General features: G+C 40.4%; 2 protein-coding genes across 2 annotated transcripts in view; one reads left to right on the top strand and one right to left on the bottom strand.

Annotated features, from left to right (window-relative positions):
* LOC149789264 (kelch domain-containing protein 10-like) overlaps positions 1-6,339 on the bottom strand; it is a 40,357-nt gene extending 34,018 nt beyond the window's left edge. Inside the window, exons 1-2 of the mRNA XM_089975439.1 lie at positions 6,244-6,339; positions 1,561-1,709 (exon numbers count right to left, since the gene is read on the bottom strand). Coding sequence (XP_089831565.1) covers positions 1,561-1,709; positions 6,244-6,301 — 207 coding nt within the window. The 5' untranslated portion in view covers positions 6,302-6,339. The remainder of the gene's footprint in view (positions 1-1,560; positions 1,710-6,243) is intronic.
* Positions 6,340-6,451: 112 nt separating this feature from the next.
* LOC149789262 (uncharacterized) overlaps positions 6,452-20,756 on the top strand; it is a 46,670-nt gene continuing 32,365 nt past the window's right edge. Inside the window, exon 1 of the mRNA XM_089975437.1 lies at positions 6,452-6,580. Within this exon, the coding sequence (XP_089831563.1) occupies positions 6,456-6,580 (125 nt within the window). The 5' untranslated portion in view covers positions 6,452-6,455. The remainder of the gene's footprint in view (positions 6,581-20,756) is intronic.

The raw sequence follows: 20,756 nt of genomic DNA, 5'->3' as shown, positions 1-20,756 counted from the left end.
ACTAAAACATAACATTTTCGGAAATAGAGACTTGAATTTAATGTGAAATTTTAATTAAGGATATATTCTTGGACTGTATTGTTGTGATCCAGCAAAATACTGGCACATCACCACTACATGAGCTACCAAAGGCATAACAACACTTCCAGCATTGGATTTAATTTGGATTCCTCTAATGTTTATTCAGAAATTGAATCATTATGATTGTGTCTGTAATTCTAGGATTATTTGGATCTAACCTGCAATAATGTAAGTTTTACCAAAAAATTCATCACATATTCTAGGAAAATAAATTATTTGAGGAATTTTACAAAGTTTGTTGCTTCTCATTCTTTTCTATTATTTGTTTTTTTAAGACCACTGTGTCATAATAATTTGTATGGGAAAATATGAATGAATTTTAATGAGCTATACTGCATGACATTAAGAGTGCAGATTAGCTCAGAAAAAAATGAGTTCATACTTTCCAATACAAATGTACAGCAATTGTGAATATTTTCTCTTCTTAAACTTGCTGCATTTTGACTTTGAAAAATGGTACTCTTGCACAAACCTGTTTGAGAAACCACTTTCTGTTTGCAGAGCATCCGGTTGGAATCAAATATTCAGCACTTAATTGACCAGGGATGAGAGGATGTGAGACAGATTTTAACCACCTGAGTTAGTTACCTTATGCTTACTAATGTGAAGGTGGGTGGGTTGCTTTTATAGTTTTACTTTGTTACTGTCAGAAGTAAGTGCATATGCCTACTATGGCTGTCTCAGAAGAACTCAATTTAAAGAACAGAACAACTAATAATTATTCATAACTGCTTAAGATTAAAGTAATGTGTATACGTTAAGTATCATTTTGGATAGATTCTTAGCCTATTGTATCATTATGGGTACTGACATAGAAAAAATATTAATACATTGATTAATCATTTCACCCCTGTGGAAGAACTGTTTTTTCCCCTTCATTCCGAGTTGAAAATTGGAAAGCACATTATTTTAAAAAAATATGGTAAGTAGATATCGCTACTGAACAATTTCTCAAGAAGACAATTTTGCTACTGGACAAAACTGGGAATTCTGAGCCGTTTAACATGCATTGCTTCAAAAAACCTCCTTGCAACATATAAATACCCTAAAACTGAATTCAAAGAAAATCTTTGCCATAGTTAATAATGGGCACAATTTTCAGGAATATCTCACACAAATGACTTTAATATTAAGTCAACAAAGCCTAAAATTAGGTCACAACAACCTACTTTTGGTGCAAGTGTTGAATCCCAAGAGACATCTACGCACAATGCTATCACCCTGAAGTGAATAGTACCTAAGAAACTGACCTAAATGCAACACTTAAGTGTGATGAATGAAAAGACAGAAGAATGGACAAGGTAACATTGTATGTCTCTTCCTCATGAAGTAACATATGACCTTTGCTTTAATTTTTTTTTTATCTTATGCATCAAACTGAAATAATTGTACAGAAAACAATCCTGATTAAGAAACTTGACTGTAAGGTATAAAACAGATGATTTTTCTATCAAGATGCAAAATAATACTGATTTAAACCTCAGCAAATAATGGGTATGTGGTGCCACTGCCTTCTTCATTTGGTATATCCCAGAAATCTGGGTTGTAGCCACCCAAACAGTACAGGTCTGACTCATCTACAACAATGCGGTGTCCACTCCTGGGTTCTAGATGTAATGGTGAATTATCTAAATAAAAATAAAAAAAAACTTAAATCATTATGATTAATTAATAAATATTCTCTATTACATATATGAACATTTCAATTAGCCAAATACTTTATCACACTGGAAAAACAAATGAACACACATGTAACTCCTCTTCATCACAGATGTTAAGTACTAATTAGTCACTTTCGTTTTTAGCTACTTTATCTGCAATTAATGGTTTAATGAGACAACTTTACCCAATCATCTGCAATGAATTTAATGTAAAAATCAAAGTCTCAACTTTTGTAAAAATGTTTCAGTAAATGTTTCAAACAAACTTAATGAGAAATTGTAAAATCAAAACAACACATTTTTATACTTATACAATACCATCTATGACGGCGTTGCTATCATTATCATTTGTAGCTTTTCAAATCTTCTCCGACCTAACAAATTATAGCAACAGTCAGCAGCCAATCATTAGCAGCATTGAACTTAACATCTGACTAACATTGTCGGCAGTGTTGGTAAGTGTGAAATGCCCAATGTCACATAACAACAAAAAGAAATCAAGTAATATTTCAATAGCATCTGCCGATGGACGGAAAGTTTCCTCCTCTTATCTTACTGTATGATACTGTGTCTATGGGCGGTGTTGGTGATCCATCAATCAAGTAATATTTCAATAGCATCTGCCGATGGACGGAAAGTTCCCTCCTCTTATCTTACTGTATGATACTGTGTCTATGGGCGGTGTTGGTGATCCATCAATCATTTAGCTTTCAGTGTTGCAAAACAACAAATTAGAAACCAATATCTTAATAGCATTTCCTGATGAAATGAAATTCAAACAAGCACATAAAAACTTCCAGAAAAATAAGAACATGCTAATACCATTTAACATAGAACATTAGCATTGAAATAAACGTTTTATAGATTGTATATATCATGGTACCATAGGCACCCAATCTGAGTAAAATCAGACCTCCACTGTCCTACTTGAAGATCTGACAGTGACCACTCAGGGGTTATGTTCTGGTGACCTATGTTATTACTATAATCACTAATTTTATCAGCCAATCAGATGAAGTCATCTTTATGTTTGGGAAACAAAGCAGCATAGCTGAAGAGCATTAGTGTATGGCTATCGATTTGACTCACTTTCAAATTTCTGAAAGCTATGTTTCCATTGGCTAACTCAAAGATCACCAGAACATGACCCCTAAGTGGCCTCTGTCAGATCTTCACCCAGGACAGTGGAGATCTCATTTTAATTGAACCGCATGGGCACCGACACATGAGAAAGGGGTGCTGACCCTCCCCACGACTTCACCTCAAAATATACTTTGGCTTGCATCCATAAAACTTAATAGGTGACCACTATATGTCTGCCCCCCACCCTTGAAATTAATTCTGTGGGCACCCGTTATATATTAACACATTTTTTTCTTTTACAGCTGGTTAGTGGACTGTGCATGTAGCGGGAGATCATTCCATGCCCTCAACCACATCCATTTAAAAGAATTGCTGTGATCTCTACCAATATACAAATACACATGTGAAAGTGACTCGAATGTGAATTATTTTGTTAAGTGTTCAGGAGCTAAGACATCATGCAGCATTGGTTCTTTTTAGAAATATTTAGAAACAAACTGTGTGATTGAGCATATCATCGTAAGACCATCAGCATGTCACAATTTAATTAGCCGATTGCTTTTTGTAGCAATAATAATGTAACTAGATGGTGCTTCACCATCTTACTATTTTTGTACAGAGAGGGTTCCCCTCTTTACGGGGCTCCCATTCTTTTAACTTTGTTGGATAATTTCATGAGTAGAGGGAACATTTTTACATTTTTCTTTTAAACTATACGTTACTGGTAAGAATTTGATGTCTCAGAGAATATTTTCATGAAAAATTCACAAAACGTGTCATAGATCATCATCCAGTGTCTCACCAATTGTACGCTGATGACACCCAAATATACAAATCTAGCCACCCAACTGAAGTTGATGCTACCATCCAAGGTGTAGAGAGGTGCATTTCTGATGTGAAATCATGGATGACATGTAACAAGCTGCAGATGAATGATGATAAACTGAGGCCATTCTGATCACAACAAAAAGACTTTCTCATTCACATCCTTTACCTCAAACAATAAATATCAGCAATGCCAACATTAAATTCACACAATCAGTATGAAACCTAGGTGTTACTCTGGACAGTACTCTCACACTGCACCAACATGTCATGAACATATGCAAGGCTGCATATCTTAAGCTGAGACGCATCAGCTCCATTCGCAAATATCTTTCATTTGAAGCCACTAAAACACTTGTGTGTTCATTAGTACTTTCAAGACTGGACTATTGTAACTCAATTCTGTCTGGTTCATTTCAATATCTACTCCAGAAACTTCAAAACACAGCTGCTCGGATCATACTAATTAGAATACCACGATCAGAGCACACCTCCCCGCTGCTCTGTACCCTACACTGGCTGAGAGCGACTGAGTGTACAGAATGAACAGAACAGGTCCAAGAACAGATCCATGTAGAACACCACAACATAGATCAACTAGGCTGGAGTGTATTCCATTTGCAGATACAATTTGGGTCCTGTTGACCAAGTAGGACTTGAACCTTAGTAAGGCTGTATCATGAATGCCAAATACATGCTGGAGATGTTGAAGTAATATATCATGGTCTATTGTGTGAAATGCTGCAGACAAATCAAGGAGGGTGAGGACTGTAATGTTTCTGCTATCCAAAGCAGAGAAAATGTCATTAACTACTTTTAGAAGAGTAGTTTCAGTACTGTGGCAAGGGCGATATGCAGATTGTACATTGCTAAAAAGCCGGGATAGAACAAACTTTTCAAAGATTTTTTATATGGATGGGAGATTAGAAACTGGGCAGTAAGTTCTTTAAATTGTTATGGTCTAGTGTTGGTTTCTTCAGCAGAGGCTTTACAGTGGCAGTTTTGAAAAATGATGGGAATTCCCCGGCTGAGAGAGAGGTATTAATAACATCAATTAGTGATGGCAATACTGGATCTAAGCACTCAAGCAGCAGTGACGTTGGAACTGAATCAAGTCCACATGACTTTAGTGCACTCTTCATCATGATTGTACGCACAAAAGCCATAGAGACATGTTAAAATGCTGCTAATGGTTGCCGCTCAAATTCTGTATCCCAACTGTATGGTGAAGAGTAAACTGAAATTGTGGTGTCAAGCATATCTCTAATGGTTTGTACTTTGTCACGGAAGAAATCTGCAAACATGTCCGGAAGGTCGACTGGAGAGAAGGTAGTTGGAAGTGGTGTAGATTTGTTCCTTGACATTAGCTTGTTAGTAATCTCGAAGAGCTCTTTGTAGCTGGTACTTTCCATGATCTTAGTAGTGTAGTGGGCTGATTTCGCTGCATGGACTATATTTTTGACATTCTTCTTATCGGCTTTATAGATTTGCTTATGAATAGTGAGTCTGGTGGAAAGCCAAAGCCTCTCAGCTTTACGGCGGACTCTTTTAGCAGTGCAAAGCTGGTCCCTAACACTGCTATCCCATGGAGAACACTTTTGAATCGATATTCTGCACTTGGTAGCTGGGGCATGTGTGTCGAGCAATGAACGCAGTTATCGAGCTGTTCTGCTGTAGGAGGTAAGCAAGTTGTTAGGTTTGCTTGGATGTTGTTAATTAGTTTGGTTCTATTTATCATATGTAGGTTTCTCTTAGTAGCAGATAAAGGTGGAGGGTTAGGGACTGATACGTCAAGATGGCATATAATGCAGAGGTGATCTGATGCAAGGTCATGGGATACCAGGGAGGACCGTAGAATGTTATCATCGGGTCTATGAAGAATCCAATCTAAAATTTGACCATGTTTATGGGTGGGTTGCTTAACTGACTGTTTGAGGTTGAAAACATTAATGAGTTTTGATGTATTTGTGTTTCCGGGACATTCAAAGTGAAAGCTGAAATCTCTAAGAATAATCAGGTTGCCATCTATCGAATTTCCATAGTCCATGAGATTCGGAAACTGCTCCAAAAAGAGTGTCAGCCAGCTTGTTTTTTCTACTAGGAGGGCGGTATAGGCAGAAAAAATGGACTGACCTTTCCTCCAGTGTGAGTGTGGTTTGGACTAGTTCAAACGATGTGTGGTCGAAACTGAATATTGTGGTGTGGTTAAGACGTTTTATCATGGTGTTCTTTGTGATGACAGCAATTCCACCTCCGCGAGAATTACGGGGGAACGACTTGATGGAGTAACCAGTGGGTGTTAGATCCGCATACATGGGCTTATCGCCTGATGTTTTAAGCCATGTTTCTCTCAGAAAAAATACGTCAAATATTCTGGTCGTTGATAAAATTAACTATTTCTGTGCGCTTTTCCGGTGGTCCTACTGAATGGGCATTGAATAATGCAATACGCAGAGGTATCTCAAGGTAACGTCAAAAGTAATGTTAAAATGAAGACCTTAATCGATCTGCCTCACGGATCAAACGATCATGTTGCCGTGTGGCATAAAGGTTCGGACCTCAATATCTAATACAAATTTCTTACTAATTTAACCTGATAAGTTTGGAGAAAAACATTTAAACTGTAAAGGTACAATATTCTCTTCTGTCATTTTTATGGTGTACGAAACGTACGTAACCTGTATTTGTGGAAAAGTTTATTTTCATTGGTTCACACCGAAACCATTCTACCAATTACTGTGAACATCTTATAAATATCCCGAACTGTTCACTTATTAGTCCATTTCTTCCACAATGACCAATCATATGAACCGTACTGTTGTAATTCTTGTTTTAAAATTCAAGATGGTTGAAGGTGGTACAACTGCCGAACGCGTGAAATCATTGTTGTCCTCGTTTGTTTGTGATTTTAGCAAAATCGAGAGGGACAGGTATGTTTTAAAAGTAACGTCAAAAGATGAAGTGATCCAGTATATGATATAAAGATTTTGGCCTATTTTTTGAAAAAGAAGACATTATAGACCATCTACTCCTTGTTTTCGATAACTACAAGAAAACTGAAACTCTGACATGACACATGCTGTGTTGTGATAATTGATGTCATAACTTGGGTTGGTGAACACATAAGCATGCATTAATTGTATTTCTTATTTCTGTCCCCAGATTTTCTTAGAAACAAAGCATATTACATTGGCCATGTTCGTTCGTCTCTTCGCTCATGCTACTCGTTTTTGCACAATAACTCCATATACTGGATTTGGACCTTGATATTGATCACAGTTTAGCTTAATTTAGTTGTCAGTGTTTTGCATCATCGTTTAGAGGTCTCATGATTATTAGTACTAGTATTAGTACCCTTACTCGTACCTCGTGGACAGGGTACTAACATGAGCATATACGTGTTAATGGAGCAAGCCGGGTGTGATTCACACCCGGCGCTCTTTTAGCCTAATAATAATACTTTAAACATATTCCTTGCATATAATCCAATAAATTGAGCAGTCCTCTTATTTATTACCGGAAGTATCGAAAATCATTGTAGAAATAGTTGTAAAATCTCATTTACATTTTCTAGCCGATATTTTCGATTAGATCGTCCGCCATATTATTTCAAATAATGATTACTTCCGTTCTCAGCCTCGTTTGTTTGTGTGCAATATAAGGACATTGACGCCTTATTTGGAAATGTAAACAAATCGTAGTAAAAATTTGGCGCCGTTTGGTCAGAAATTCTGCGCATTAAAAGTAAATACGGTTTATCGGCAACTTTGAAATTCACCAAGAAGCGATTATTCGCACTTGATTGATAATAATATAGCGTAGAATATCCAAAATATGGTCTGGCAAGCCTTACGTAGACAAGGGGTCACAGCGAGAGTCTTGCGTTATCTGTCATGGCGGACAGTATAAGGTTAGAGTAACCATGCCAATTTATTTTATCGTGTAAGGGCTTAATAAATTCAAAATAAGCCAAACTTCTTTCACAACATGATTATACTTATGTAGTTGATTTCTACACTGTTTTTTTGACTTTAGTGATGATAATTTTTGCTCCATTACATGATATCGGATCAGTTTGTAGCCTCAACCACAACAAAATCAAGTTGAGGCTACGACATCGTAGCTACTTGATTATTAGCTCCTGGTTATCAGACCCCACCCTTCCCACTCGCGTTCCGAGCTTGTCCTTCATGCAGCAGCAGAGGGGGCGAATCCGACATTTTGTCCAATCGTTATTTTGCTTAATTATTACTTTCTGCACTCAACGATCTAGTGTCGTCAGCGCCTGGTAAAAAAAAAACGACGACGTCGTTGGGGGATCGTCGCGTCGTCATTTGGTTTAATTAACACCTTCTGCGCGCCGATCCCCAGCGTCGTCAGCGTCCGGTAAGCACATCGACGACCGCGTCGATGTCATCGCCCCCTCTGCTGCTAAGTGGTTATTTACAATGATCTTACAAACAGAGTGATCACTAACTCCTCCTCCTGTAGATCAATTAGGTTATTTGACTGATCGGTAAGTCTAAAATTAATTCTCGTTAAAAACCGATCATGGCATCGCATATAGACCGGATTAATCGGACTCTCAACGATTAAAAATCCCGGAGGGGCTGTTGGTGAAAATGAATAAAGGATATACCCCTGTTGAGCTTGATTTGATTGCTTGGTATCCACCTGGTAACTCCCTTCGATAACATCACACACTAGATTAATCGCTATCACCGATGCGATATTTACGTTGTACGGGGCGATATGCCTACCACCATCTCCGTTATCGTGTTTGAGGATATAAGTTGATGGACCGAGAAAATCATTAAGAGACTTTCTTAGTTCTGGCGCGTTGTATCCTGGAAACCTGAAATCGGGTAAATCGGCTTCTGTGATATTATACTCGGTTAGGAATTTTTGTTTACTACCATCGCTGTTATCGGATATTATTTTAACGACTCGTTCATTGATATATTCCATGTCTGATATAAGTTGATTTAACACCTCAACGTGTTTTCGTTCTTTTGTTTCCCGTAGCTGTTCTAGTTGTGATTGGTAAATACGATTAATCTCGGCAAACATATCAGTGATATCACTTAAAATAAATGTTAATATGGCGACCGATTCAGTAGTTTTCTTATGCTGAAAATACCACTGCATGATATTCCTGTCTTGAAATAAAAACCAACTGGGTGATAACGTGCTTTTTATAGTAGATAAATTACCTAGATACCGGGGGGTAATTTCATGATACGATTTCTCATTCGTGTGCAAGTCCGCGGGTGGATTCTCAGGCCATCCTAGTATGGTTCTTATTGAACTGTTATAAATATCAACCATATACCCCGGTGTGCTTATTTCAATCGTCGACGATAACGTCGGTTCATGAACCGTAATAGCGATTTTTGATTCCTTTCCTGTGATCGATTTTATCCTGCGTTGAAATTCTTTATTGATTTGTTCTATTTGGTATGACCCAGTTGGTATTGTAACCTCATTCCAGTCTGGGGTCCCATCGGGCTTATTTGTCCATGCAAAAACCAGCGAGTTATTAGGTTGTTGTCCGTTAAATGCGTCTGCTCGAATATTAGGCCAACTGTGATATACTCGCAATTTTGCCAGCGCTATTTCCTTTACTGGAACCGGCGATGGGAAGTTCACACTGAATTCGGGTTTCGTTGATGTTATCGATATCATATTTGTTTGTACCGGAGTGGTGTTCTCCGCGATCCGCTGAAGTAATTGAGACCCTTCGGGGTTCAGCGACATTATTATTATTCGTTTTCTTTAGTGTCTAATTTCAACAACCAGGTGGTTTCGGCTTCCAGTTGAAAATCCTCGATTTTTGACATCGCGGAGCTATACAACTGGACCATCGTGGAGAATTCAACATCGGATACGAACAAATTATCAATCGATAACGAGATCAACCCGGATAATTTCGAGTATGCGTCGGATACTATTTGATGTTTTACTGTATACTCGTTGAGTTTTTTCTGAAAACACGATGATATCTTCCTAGTGATTGCGTTGGCAACTGCAGCAACTGTTGTCATTGCGGAGACAGCGATTGGAACAGCGATCGGGGTTATCGTGGTCATCGTGGATAAAATAACACCGGCGCCAGCTACTATACCCGATACCGAGTACACGACCGCGTCGATGGCGGTTATTTTTCGGCGGTATTTTTTTATTTTTGCACGGTATTGTTCGGAAAGCGTTTTCAAGTTCGCGGAAAATTCTTTTGCGGTATCGAATCGATATTGATGTGACGTCGGTGATACCTCTGATTCAATTTCCTTGGTGGTCATTTTTATTTTAAAAGAGCTAGTGTTTTTAATTACTTAGATTCGCTACAAATTCCACATACCATGTGATGTTTGTTCTAAATAGACTGCTATCAACGGCTCTAATTATAAACTGTTCGGCTGTATTCTTGTCAATAATTGTTGATATTGTATTGTTAAACCCGGATGAACTCGACGATGATATATTGAACTGCATCGCCGAAATCAATGTCAATCGATAAATACCCTTAACAATTGCGGTGACATCTATTGCATTACGCGTAGGAGTCCAATCGAATGATCCGTATTGAACCGTGTATACGCCACTGCCGATGATCCCATGAGGTGTTTTCATTTTTTCGAGTTGCTCTGTCATTCTAGGTAGTCTGTCCTTAATCGCTTCAACATCAGTTTTGATCGTTCCTATTTCATATATATTCCCGTTTATGCTTTTTTTGTTCTCTTCAACATTAGTTTTGATTGTTTTTATTTCCTGTCCATACGCAGTGATATCATTTATAGTTATTGTGATTTCATCCGGTTTGATATTTTTTTTACCAAAGAATTTATCAATGGCGCTATCAATCTTGTTAACATTTTTTCGTAACGAGGATAAATTGGCTGACATCGCCGTAAACTCCAAAATAGCATCTCTTATTGTTTTAAGATTTGGTTCGGCTATCATCGCGGTTCCAAAAAAACTATTGATAATGAATTGCATACCGGCGACGGATACTTGTACCCCCTCGAACTGAATTGCTTGTATGTTAAATTTGTATAATAAATTTTTTAACGAATCCGACATGGTTATATAATTGTCGCCAAGTGTACTTATTTTTCCATTTATTATCGATATATCTTCACCCGGTTTGAGTCGTCCGTCGCCGGTATACAACACGATAGCGTTCTCGGCGGCATCACGCTGTCGTATTAAAACGTCATTTAGTGACACATTACTGGATTTCAATTTACCCTGGCGGTCTTGAAATACAACTATTTCGCCCGGGTCAACACTTGTTAGATTCAACGTATCAGCGATTTCATCATCGATTAGTTTTTTTATGTCATCGGTGGCGGCCGTTTCCGTGGGCTTTTTCAGCGCCGAAACCGGTCGTCCCCAGATATCAATCATTATTATTGTAAATGTTATTCTCTAAAATCCGTTGAGCTTCTACGACCCCACTAGTGTATTCGTTTACAACCACATGAGGTGGTTTTCGCGATGATGAAATCGCCGCAAGTACGTTCAATACCTCGCGGCCACATATCGGTGGGTCACTTAACTGCTGTGTTGGCAGCGTGGAATAAAAAACCCGGGCCGAACACGCCCGGATATACCGCATGAACTCTTTCGGCGGGGCTAACCCGTATGAATCAAAATAGACGATCGCACGCGGATCAATCGCGTATGCAACCCAATGAGTTCCCGCTCCGGAGGACCCATCGAGGTTAATTATGCCTGTTTCAATATTCCTTGGTGCCGCCGGTAATTGATCCCTCATAAAAACACCTCTGAAGTTTTTTATCGCTAACGCGTTTGCGGCGTCTATTAAATCAAAATTAGACATGGGAGTCATAGACTCTTGCGTTAATAAACGGTTCCCGGTAGTCTTAGACCCTTTCCCGAGTACCATGAATACGGGGTTCCCGGTAGTCTTAGACCCTTTCCGGCCACGGGTCGTTTTTTTTTGTAGCCTTTCCCGGTTGCCTTCTTCAATGCCATCCCCGCCGCGGTACCAACGGCTCCTAACGCCGCCGCCTTAGCCACTGCTGGGGCCGCCGCGGCAATCAACGCTGGAATCGCAGCTAACAGCGGAAATATCCCACCGGTCTTTTCCATGTTTTTAATTGCTGCGGCTGAAAAATCTATTTGAACACCCTTTTTATTCTTCATCGCATTATTGAAATGTTTTATTTGACGCGCCGTCAACGATATCTTATGATTACCACCCGCCATCTGTGACGGCTTCAGCGTTATTGTGGTTCCGCATTGTTTAGCCGACTTTGATCGTAATTTCTTGACTTGACCATCAGTCAACTCTACACTGACGACACTATACGACATTTTATTGTAAACGCGTTTTGTGTTTTCAATTACATGTTTTCCACTGGCGCATCAACGATTCTCATTCGTCCACCAACACCTTCTAGCAGCATTGATTTATCACTGAGAATGACAGCGACCGCTCTGTAATTAACACCAGCTGGGGCTATACGAGCTCGGAAGTGTATATCAACGACGGATTGTCTCGTTAAATCAAGATGTTCCAACGAAAAGTAATAAATCGGATACAGGTTTTTAAAATCAAGTTGTGATATTTGCAAACCAGTGTCGACGTTTTGATCACGACCCATATATGACAGCAATCGATGATACACACGTGCGACATGGTTGTCACCGTAATTAAGCTGTATATCCTCGGATGGTTCCTGTTGTCCGTTTATTCTCAGCGAAACCTCCACGACTCCTAATCGATCAAATATCATATGGCTGCGTTCTTGATTACCCAATCGTTCCCTATTCTGTAGCGCTATGAATATATGACGTGGGGCCGAAACACCCTGTTTTGATGCTAGGTGCCATGTAAACGTATCGGCGACGTTATCCTCTTTAGCATCAGTTGTTACCGTTAGCCAACTCAACAGCGATTTCCCTCCCTGTTCCATAAATGCTAACAATCGTGCTTCCGTGGTAACTGATGGAGTCAGCACCGGCATCCACAATGCCATTTTAGTTAAAACGACTTTACCGGCAGCGACGCCAGCAGCATGCCATATTGCATTGTTATCATCACCCCTTCGCGTCAGCGCGATTGTGTGCTTGGCCCCATAGACAACTTTTCTAACATTTCTGCAGAATCCGAATATGTGATGGAGTGGAATCGCGCATGAAAACTGTCGGCGTGGTCTTTTTAGCATCAACATTCGTGCTGCGAATCCCATATTGTAATTATCGTTAAGACTTTTTATAACAGTGAAATTAGCGCCTGGTTTTGCTCTGCGATCTGGATTGGTTGCTTCATCCTGGTCAATTGTGGTAGTTTCTTTTATTAGCACGTTGATGTACTGAAAATGATCAGCGTTATCGGCGGAGTCCTTCGCAAACATCATAGATGGACCCGCCGATCTTGTGTAATCATCCGAATATCTCGCTAACCCAATTATCGTCGTTGCAACATCAACCTCGCGTTCTATTGATTCAATTTCTCGCCCGTCAATAAGATATCTGGCGCTCTCAAATAACGCCATGATACCGTTGTTGACGAAACCAACTCGAACATGATCGTCATCTGCGTACGGTGCATTATCGGCGGCATTTGTCACGAGTTCTCCCTCGATTTCGATAAACGCTTCACACGGCAGAAAGTATTTACTGGTATCTTGGACCTGAAGTTCAATTCGCGATCGTAGGTTGGGTTGCGCTGCATAATAAGAATAATATTGATAATCACGGACAGAATCATCCCTGCGCACTGGGGCGTCCATATCAAACGCGGGATCAGCGGTTCGCGCAAACATTTCTATTATTTATCATGTTGATGTTTTCAATTGAAATCCATCAACGTCGTTTTCGTCGTAAATTCTTTGAATTCTGTTTAAGACCACTCTCCCGCTATTGCGTTCATGGGCGCGTTGGTGGATGACTGAGCCGCCAACGACTCTAGTTTTTCTTCCACGGCGTTATTTATTACTTTACTGATATTTGCAGGCATCACTGTCGTTGATGGCATTACCGGTGGTTTCTGTTTTTTTCTCCTGGATTTTACCAACGACATTAGTTTGTCTCGCGCGGCTGAAAGCGCCTTTCCGGCAACATCTCCAATAGCACTAATTCCCTTATCACGAATAACATCAATAGCCTTCATTCCTAATTGTTTGGCTAACGGCGCTACTTTTGGAGCCATTCTTGTAAATAACCCCGCAATGGTGCTACCGAGACCATCTCCATAGTACGCGCGGTAAACAGGCAATCGCGAGTTTACCACGTAGACGAGTACTGGTTTATCGTGATTGTAGTGTATGATCATCCTTATTAAAAACACCAGTTTTCCAATTAATCATCCACGAGTTCGTCTATGAGCGTTCGATATGCATTAATGTCCATAATACCGCCTGCAAATAAACGCTTGCAAATATCAGCGGCTTCATTGATTATTTCCGGAGAGTTATTTCCGGCTCGTTTTCCTCCGATTAGTACTTCCAGCCGTGATATATCACTGAGAACACTATTAGGACAGGTAACGCCATAGGATTCTTTACCAACAGAGTATCCTTTTCCTTTTTTTGGTGTTATACTCTTAACTTCCTTGTGGAATGCGTCGTAATCGGATTTACTATGATGTGGTAATGCATCTTTATGTTTACTTGCTAAATACACTATTCTTGTCCAGTCTTTTAACGACTTTATATTTTTCTCGTAACCGCTATTGATATGCTTCTTATCTCGTATGCTCTTAGCAAAATTGTTGGCAGTAAAATTAATTAATTCTTCCCTGTTGCTGAAGCCTCTAATTTGATCTATTGTGCTCTTCTTGAGTACAATACGGGGTATATTCCCCTCTTTTTTTTCCGGTATTTCTTCTTCCGGTGTTTCTTCGGGTATTTCTTCTTCCGGTGTTTCTTCGGGTATTTCTTCTTCTGGTTCTTTCGCAGTAGCGCCTAGTTCTTCCTCGTCGGCCATTGTAACATAAGGTTCTTGTGGTTCGGTTATAGCGAGTGGTGGTGGCCTCCGTGTTGTAGCAGCCGCTATTTTTGCAGGGAGTGTTTCTAAAGACCTTTTTGTTTGTTCGGTCTGAGCCGCTATCTTTTCAAGCGCATCGAGGACGGGCACAGTTGCCGCCGTAACATCTTTGGTCGCTTTGGTTACCGGGGCAAAGAGTTGTTCGCTTCCAACAGTAAAATCGGTTTGTAGTTGCTGCCGCGTTTGAAGTTGTTCTCGGACCCTGTCTCGTAACGGTATGAACCTTCTAAGCGCTGCTAGCCGCTCTCTGGCTAGCCGAGTAGTAAGTGATTCGCCTACCATTATTGCAATTGCTTCGCAATTTCTAATTTCTCGCCGGAGTTTTCGTCTATAATCCTTCTAATGTTTTTGATCTTACTAGAAATCTCCCGGCGTCGTTCATAAACACGTCCGAGTTTTTTTCGTATTATTTCAACGGCAGTAAATAGTCCAATGAATGCATTTGCGTCATTGTGGTACAAGTTTTCATTAATCGTATGTTGTAATCGTTTTACAAAAAAATACTCGCGGGCCAGGGTAAAACGCCCCCGTTTCGACTGTTCGTTAATAATTTCATAATCGGATAATATTTTTTCACTGTCGAGACCATCAGATAATTCAATTCCTTGATTTTTTAATTTTGAAATCTCGGCTAATATATTATTGATGTCTTCGATATTCATTATTCTTATAAAACATCTTGTTTTTAAATAAAAAAAATGAAAACCCCGTGTATCAATTCCGAGGTGTTCATACTTTGTTTTCTTCCGGAACAGACAATAACGTTTCACACTGTCATGGTGGTCTTGTCAGCGCCATAGGCGCTGGTGACCTTGTCACTCGCTAATTTCTGTTATATATGAAAATCGAATTCTGTGACTCGTCTTTTTTGAGATCGCTGTTTGATATACTCGTTCTGCAACAAATCGCACTGCGGGCATACAAATATCAAAATATTTTCCTGCCGCATTCATGGAGTGAAATGTTTTTTCCTCGTGCGTTGTTGTATCAAACGATTTGACGCTCTTTGCTTTTTTTGCGTGCTTCCCTGTTTTACCTTTTTTGGTGTTTTCACTCTGAGAGATGGCTTGCAGGTTTGTAAGAGAATTATCAGTCTTATTATTATTAATATGATCAATCACAAGCCCATTTTCGATTAATCCGTGAAAACATTCATAGATGATTCTGTGACAGAGATATTTCTTCTTTCCGGCACCAAACATTAAATACCCGTGATTATTTACGGTACCAACTGGCTTCTTCAGTTTGCGGTTTCTAATAATGCCGTCGCGAGACGCCTCGTAACTGACGAACACAGGATGCGGCTGAAATTCTTGGTCCATTTGTATAATAATACTATTTGTCTAATTTATTATTTGGTTTAATTATGAATCTTTCAACGTAGTCTTGGGGGGTTTTGATGACTGAGTCAGCGGTGGGGTCAATGACGGCGTTTTTTATTCGTTTATCATAATAGCGTTTTAACTCTCTGTATCGCTTTCCGCCACAATTAATACACAACTGCGATTTTCCTCTTACACCGACGTGACAAACCAAGCACGGGAGGGGGCCAAGAGAACCATTACGAACGCTTTGTAAATGATACCCGCAGAATTCACCTCTGCATGATTTATTGCACGGGGTTGTCGACCCAATCATCAACCATTTGCAGTGATTCATTATACTATATTCTTTCATTTAAATACTTGTTTTAATTATATGGATGAGTTCGAGAGATTGGCAGCAATTAAACCCTGGAAAAATATTAGGTTTAATCTCGATAGAGTCCTCAAGGACACACCAAAAGCGTTAATAAACGATAGAACCCTGTTGAATAAAATACGCGATTGTATCAATGAATTCAAGCGTGATGGCGCATCTCACAGTTGGTCAACATTTCGAATTGATGGTATTGTTGATGCTACCATGAACGACAACCGCGCAGCAATGATAATATCACAACTTGACGGTAAAAAGTATTTCTTCAGAGTAAAATTCATTGTCCGGGTGGAATCAGGTGATTGGATCATACGTGATAAATTTGAACCAGTTCTCGGCGACAAGAAAACAGTCGCTGTCAGCCGCGACTCCAAGCCGGGGTTGTTAACCGGAATTGATAGACCATACTATGAACGAGCGTATCCTGAAACAGCAGTTGTTTATGGAATATACCCGTTAAATAAGAAACCTGATATCGGAAAACTGAAACCGATGAAACAGTCAACTGGGATAAATTGTGTAGCAGAACGAATAATAGAGCATTTTACAAATGCATGTCGAGGAAACAAATTGACTGATTTACGACGTAGCAAAATCAACCAGTGGGAACTAACCGTAAAAGAGCGTGGAGCAACCATCAGCGACATAGCGAGATTAGAAACATTGCTGAGATTTCCAATAACCGTTACAACGATAACCGGTGAAGTATTATACGAATCAAAGTACAAATCAAATGGAGCCCCAATCAAAATTATTGATCATAACGAACACGCATGGACGCCCGCGATCACAATATTTCCACGGGATAGAACAGTAAAGTATATCCCGGGGGAATTCCTGGAAGAGAACGGTTTTCTCGCGGAGAGGAAACTATTTGATGCTATTGCTTGTTTGTGTAAAAACGACCCTGTATCAATGTGGTTACTTCGCAGCGCTGAAAACGATGCGGATACCTTTGATCAGTTTGTAAGACCAAACGGTGAATTATATCGCACTGAAGCATTTCACAACAGGATGAAAAAAACCGCCATAGAATTTGAGGAGCATGATGAACAACTGCTAACAAATTGTTTTACGATTCCATCGGTTGTAGCTCATGTTGCAGCAAGGAAAAATGCGTGGAGACCAACGCGCAAGGAATTTCTACCGGATGTACAATCCAGTTGTTTGGAGTATTATCACGGTGGACTATGGAACACTGAATACAACCGCGACGCTATGATCTCGGTTGATATGGTTGCCTGTTATCCAGCGAGTTTTCTCGGGTATGGATCCGCCGCTGAGTATTTCAAACGATTTGGACACCCCAGTCATGAAATGACTCGTGTTGCTATTAATGGACCACTGCCTGATTTTGATTTAACCGGATTCGCTCGCATAGTATCATTTGAATTCGCGGCAGGACTCCATCGCTGTTGCTATATTTGGATCGGTAGACACATGAATGAAAAGAAGTGGCTGCCAATAGCGCTGCTACGGTATATGATTGATTGTAGCATGCTAGTTTCGTTGATTGTCAGTGACGCGATTATATCATACCGGGCACAGACTGAAGTCTGGTTACCAGAACCGGAGCGTCTAGATAGCATAATTGACGAATCCAGAAAAAACATTGATGCCGACGAGGAATATATCATCGAATGGTCCAGGAGGATATTTAACCAACGAAACCGCGAGGCAAAAGATCTCGGTAGAAGAATAATTGGTAAGTTCACACAAGGTGGAAAAAACCACGACTACAAACGATATTGCTCACGGCTGATTATAGATGACGCAGAATATGATTTCGTAATCAAGGACACAGTGGCAAAAAATAGATACGTGAACCGCAAAACAGCTTTCTTGTCCAATGGAACGAGGTTGGGTACAGTTGTTACCTACAGCGATGGAGACAGCCCGGCGTATCCACATTTGAGGGCGTCTATGCTGGGATATGCCGCTATCAATTTATTCTCGATGATAAATAGATTCCCCGATACCGCGGTTAGAGTAGCCGTTGATTCGTTTTACATAGACGTAAAGTATAGGGGAAACGTAGCCGAGTTTACTAGTCCGGACGAGAGTTGGGGTACATGGAGAATTAAAAATGAAATACGACGCGATTATTCCCCGTCAGCAGATGTCACCGTTGAGAACAACTACTTACGCGGTGATAAATTGTCAGAATGGTCTAATGCACCATCGTGTTCTGATCCAATTTGTAGACACAAGACGGTTTATTTAAGCGGCTGTGGCGGGTCAGGAAAGACGACTCGGGCAATTGAATTATTTCGAACGCGGGCAAGTATAATCGTGCTTACACCGACTCATAGACTAGCGCGAGAGATAAAACAACGAAATGTTGACGCCGTTACTTATCACAGCTTCTTTCGATACAGCGGCGGTGAGTGGACTCCTGATCGAATGGGTGAAAAATTTATTCCCGACATTATCATCTGGGATGAGATATGTACTGTTTCGTTAGATACTTTACAAATGTTTCTTGAGTGGTTGCTGCGCGCGAATACAGCGGTAATCATGTGTGGAGACCATGGCCAACCACCACCATTTGTCGGCGAGGGTCCACATGATTGGTTAAGGGGTTTTGTGGACTATTATGAAGAAACCGATACTGATTACCGAGCACTTGATGAACAACTGCGCGAGGTTAAGAAATTAATCAGATTACAGCCGGATAGAATTCAATGTGAAATAATTCGCGAGGTGATTCCGGAAACGCCGTTAAATGAATTCTGGGAAACATGGAGACCAAACGATTTAATTGTAGCGAGTAGAAAGATAGTCAGAGACACACTTCAGCGGAGGTTGTTTGCGTTGCATAAGGAAAAGTTTCCAACGCGTCCAGTGCCGTTATGTTATAGACCCGCGGACACACGGCGGCAGAACATTGAAGTTGAAATTCCAGCCCCGACAGCGTCGGGGACAAAAAAACAAATTCTCGTGCTGAATGATATCGTGCTCGTTGATATCAGCGTCGTCGAGGACGCGCTACGTGCTGATAAATCCCCGTGGACGCTAGGATACGCAACAACAATACATTCCTCGCAGGGACTAACCATCACGGACACAATTGTTTGGATAGTTGATAATCGCATCGAATGGTCGAATCTAGTCTATCTTGCAGTGTCCAGAGTACGAAGGATAAATCAGCTTCGAAGAATTGTTGTTGACGGAGCCGGTGACGGAGTCACTGACGAAGCCGGCGACAAAGTCACCATCGATGCAAGCGTCATTGATAGAAAACTCTCGGGTTACCGCCAACAGGATAAAAAAAAACAGCGGCGTTTTGATATTGATGCCGAATTAATAATCTCGCTACGACAACAACAGAATAATCACTGCGCGAGTTGCAATTGTATAATGAGTTGGCGTTATTCGGATAAAGACACTCGCCAATTTACCGTGGATAGGATCGATAACAGTCTCGGTCATGTCAAAAACAATGTGAGGTTGACCTGTCTTGAGTGTAATAGACGCAACGGCGCTAGTTAAGACCACGCGGGGGTAATTGAGTATCGTTAGGTATCACTTGTAGTTGCTCGCGTGTAAATCCGCGCTGAGGAGCAGTTGAATCCAGTCTATAGATCGGTGGTCTACCAGTTGATCGTGTTATCGTTGATATGTTATGTGTGGTAACACTCCAAATAGGATCAGTAGCTCTTTTTTTACCGCCTTCAAGCTCTCCTGGTTCATATAGATATCTAACAGTGACATCGCCGAGAATCGGCTTAGAAACGCTATTTATTTTTAATTTTCCGGGTATATACTCGTATTTAATCGCGTCGCTGGGCTTCATGTTGATTACTCGGGTAATCTCGTTATTTAACGCTGCAATTACACCTGGCAACCTTTTAACCCATTCACGAGATCGTTTTTCTTGGATGAATTCCTTCGCGTATTGATATCCAAATAACCGTTCAGCGAGAGTCCGATTAAATCGTTCAACAATTGCCTGATCACGATGTAGCGCAGTATGACCTCGTCGTATCGCGACGCTATGATGTTTCAGCGTTGATAAAACAGCGCCGCGAAATTCACTACCAGGATCAACTTGTAATAGATTTGGCCAGCGCAGAGGACCTCTTCGATAAATTCTTTCAAACGCAGCGGCTACTTCAGTTGCTGACTTTGTTTTCAACGGTTCCGCTTGTTTGTATCGACTCGCAACATCAACTACGGTTAGCGCGTATTTGTAACCGTTGTCATGCGGCAGAAATAGTATATCAGCCTGATGAACTTCATTAGGTACGCTGACATCAAAGCGCGAGAAGTTGATTTGTTTAGGCGGTGGTAGATAGATTTGCCATATAGCCTGTTTGGATAACCAATTAGCCGCAGTGGTCTTTGTTACCTTTGCAGCGCTTGCAAGCTTACCAATTGCGGCCTTCCCCT

This window comes from Sinohyriopsis cumingii, chromosome 11 (assembly GCF_028554795.1).
Source record: "Sinohyriopsis cumingii isolate HCF-2022 chromosome 11, ASM2855479v2, whole genome shotgun sequence".
Classification (NCBI taxonomy): Eukaryota; Metazoa; Mollusca; class Bivalvia; order Unionida; family Unionidae; genus Sinohyriopsis; species Sinohyriopsis cumingii.
The sequence above is the reverse complement of the archived record's forward strand: the minus strand, read 5'-3'. Positions and strand labels throughout refer to the sequence as shown.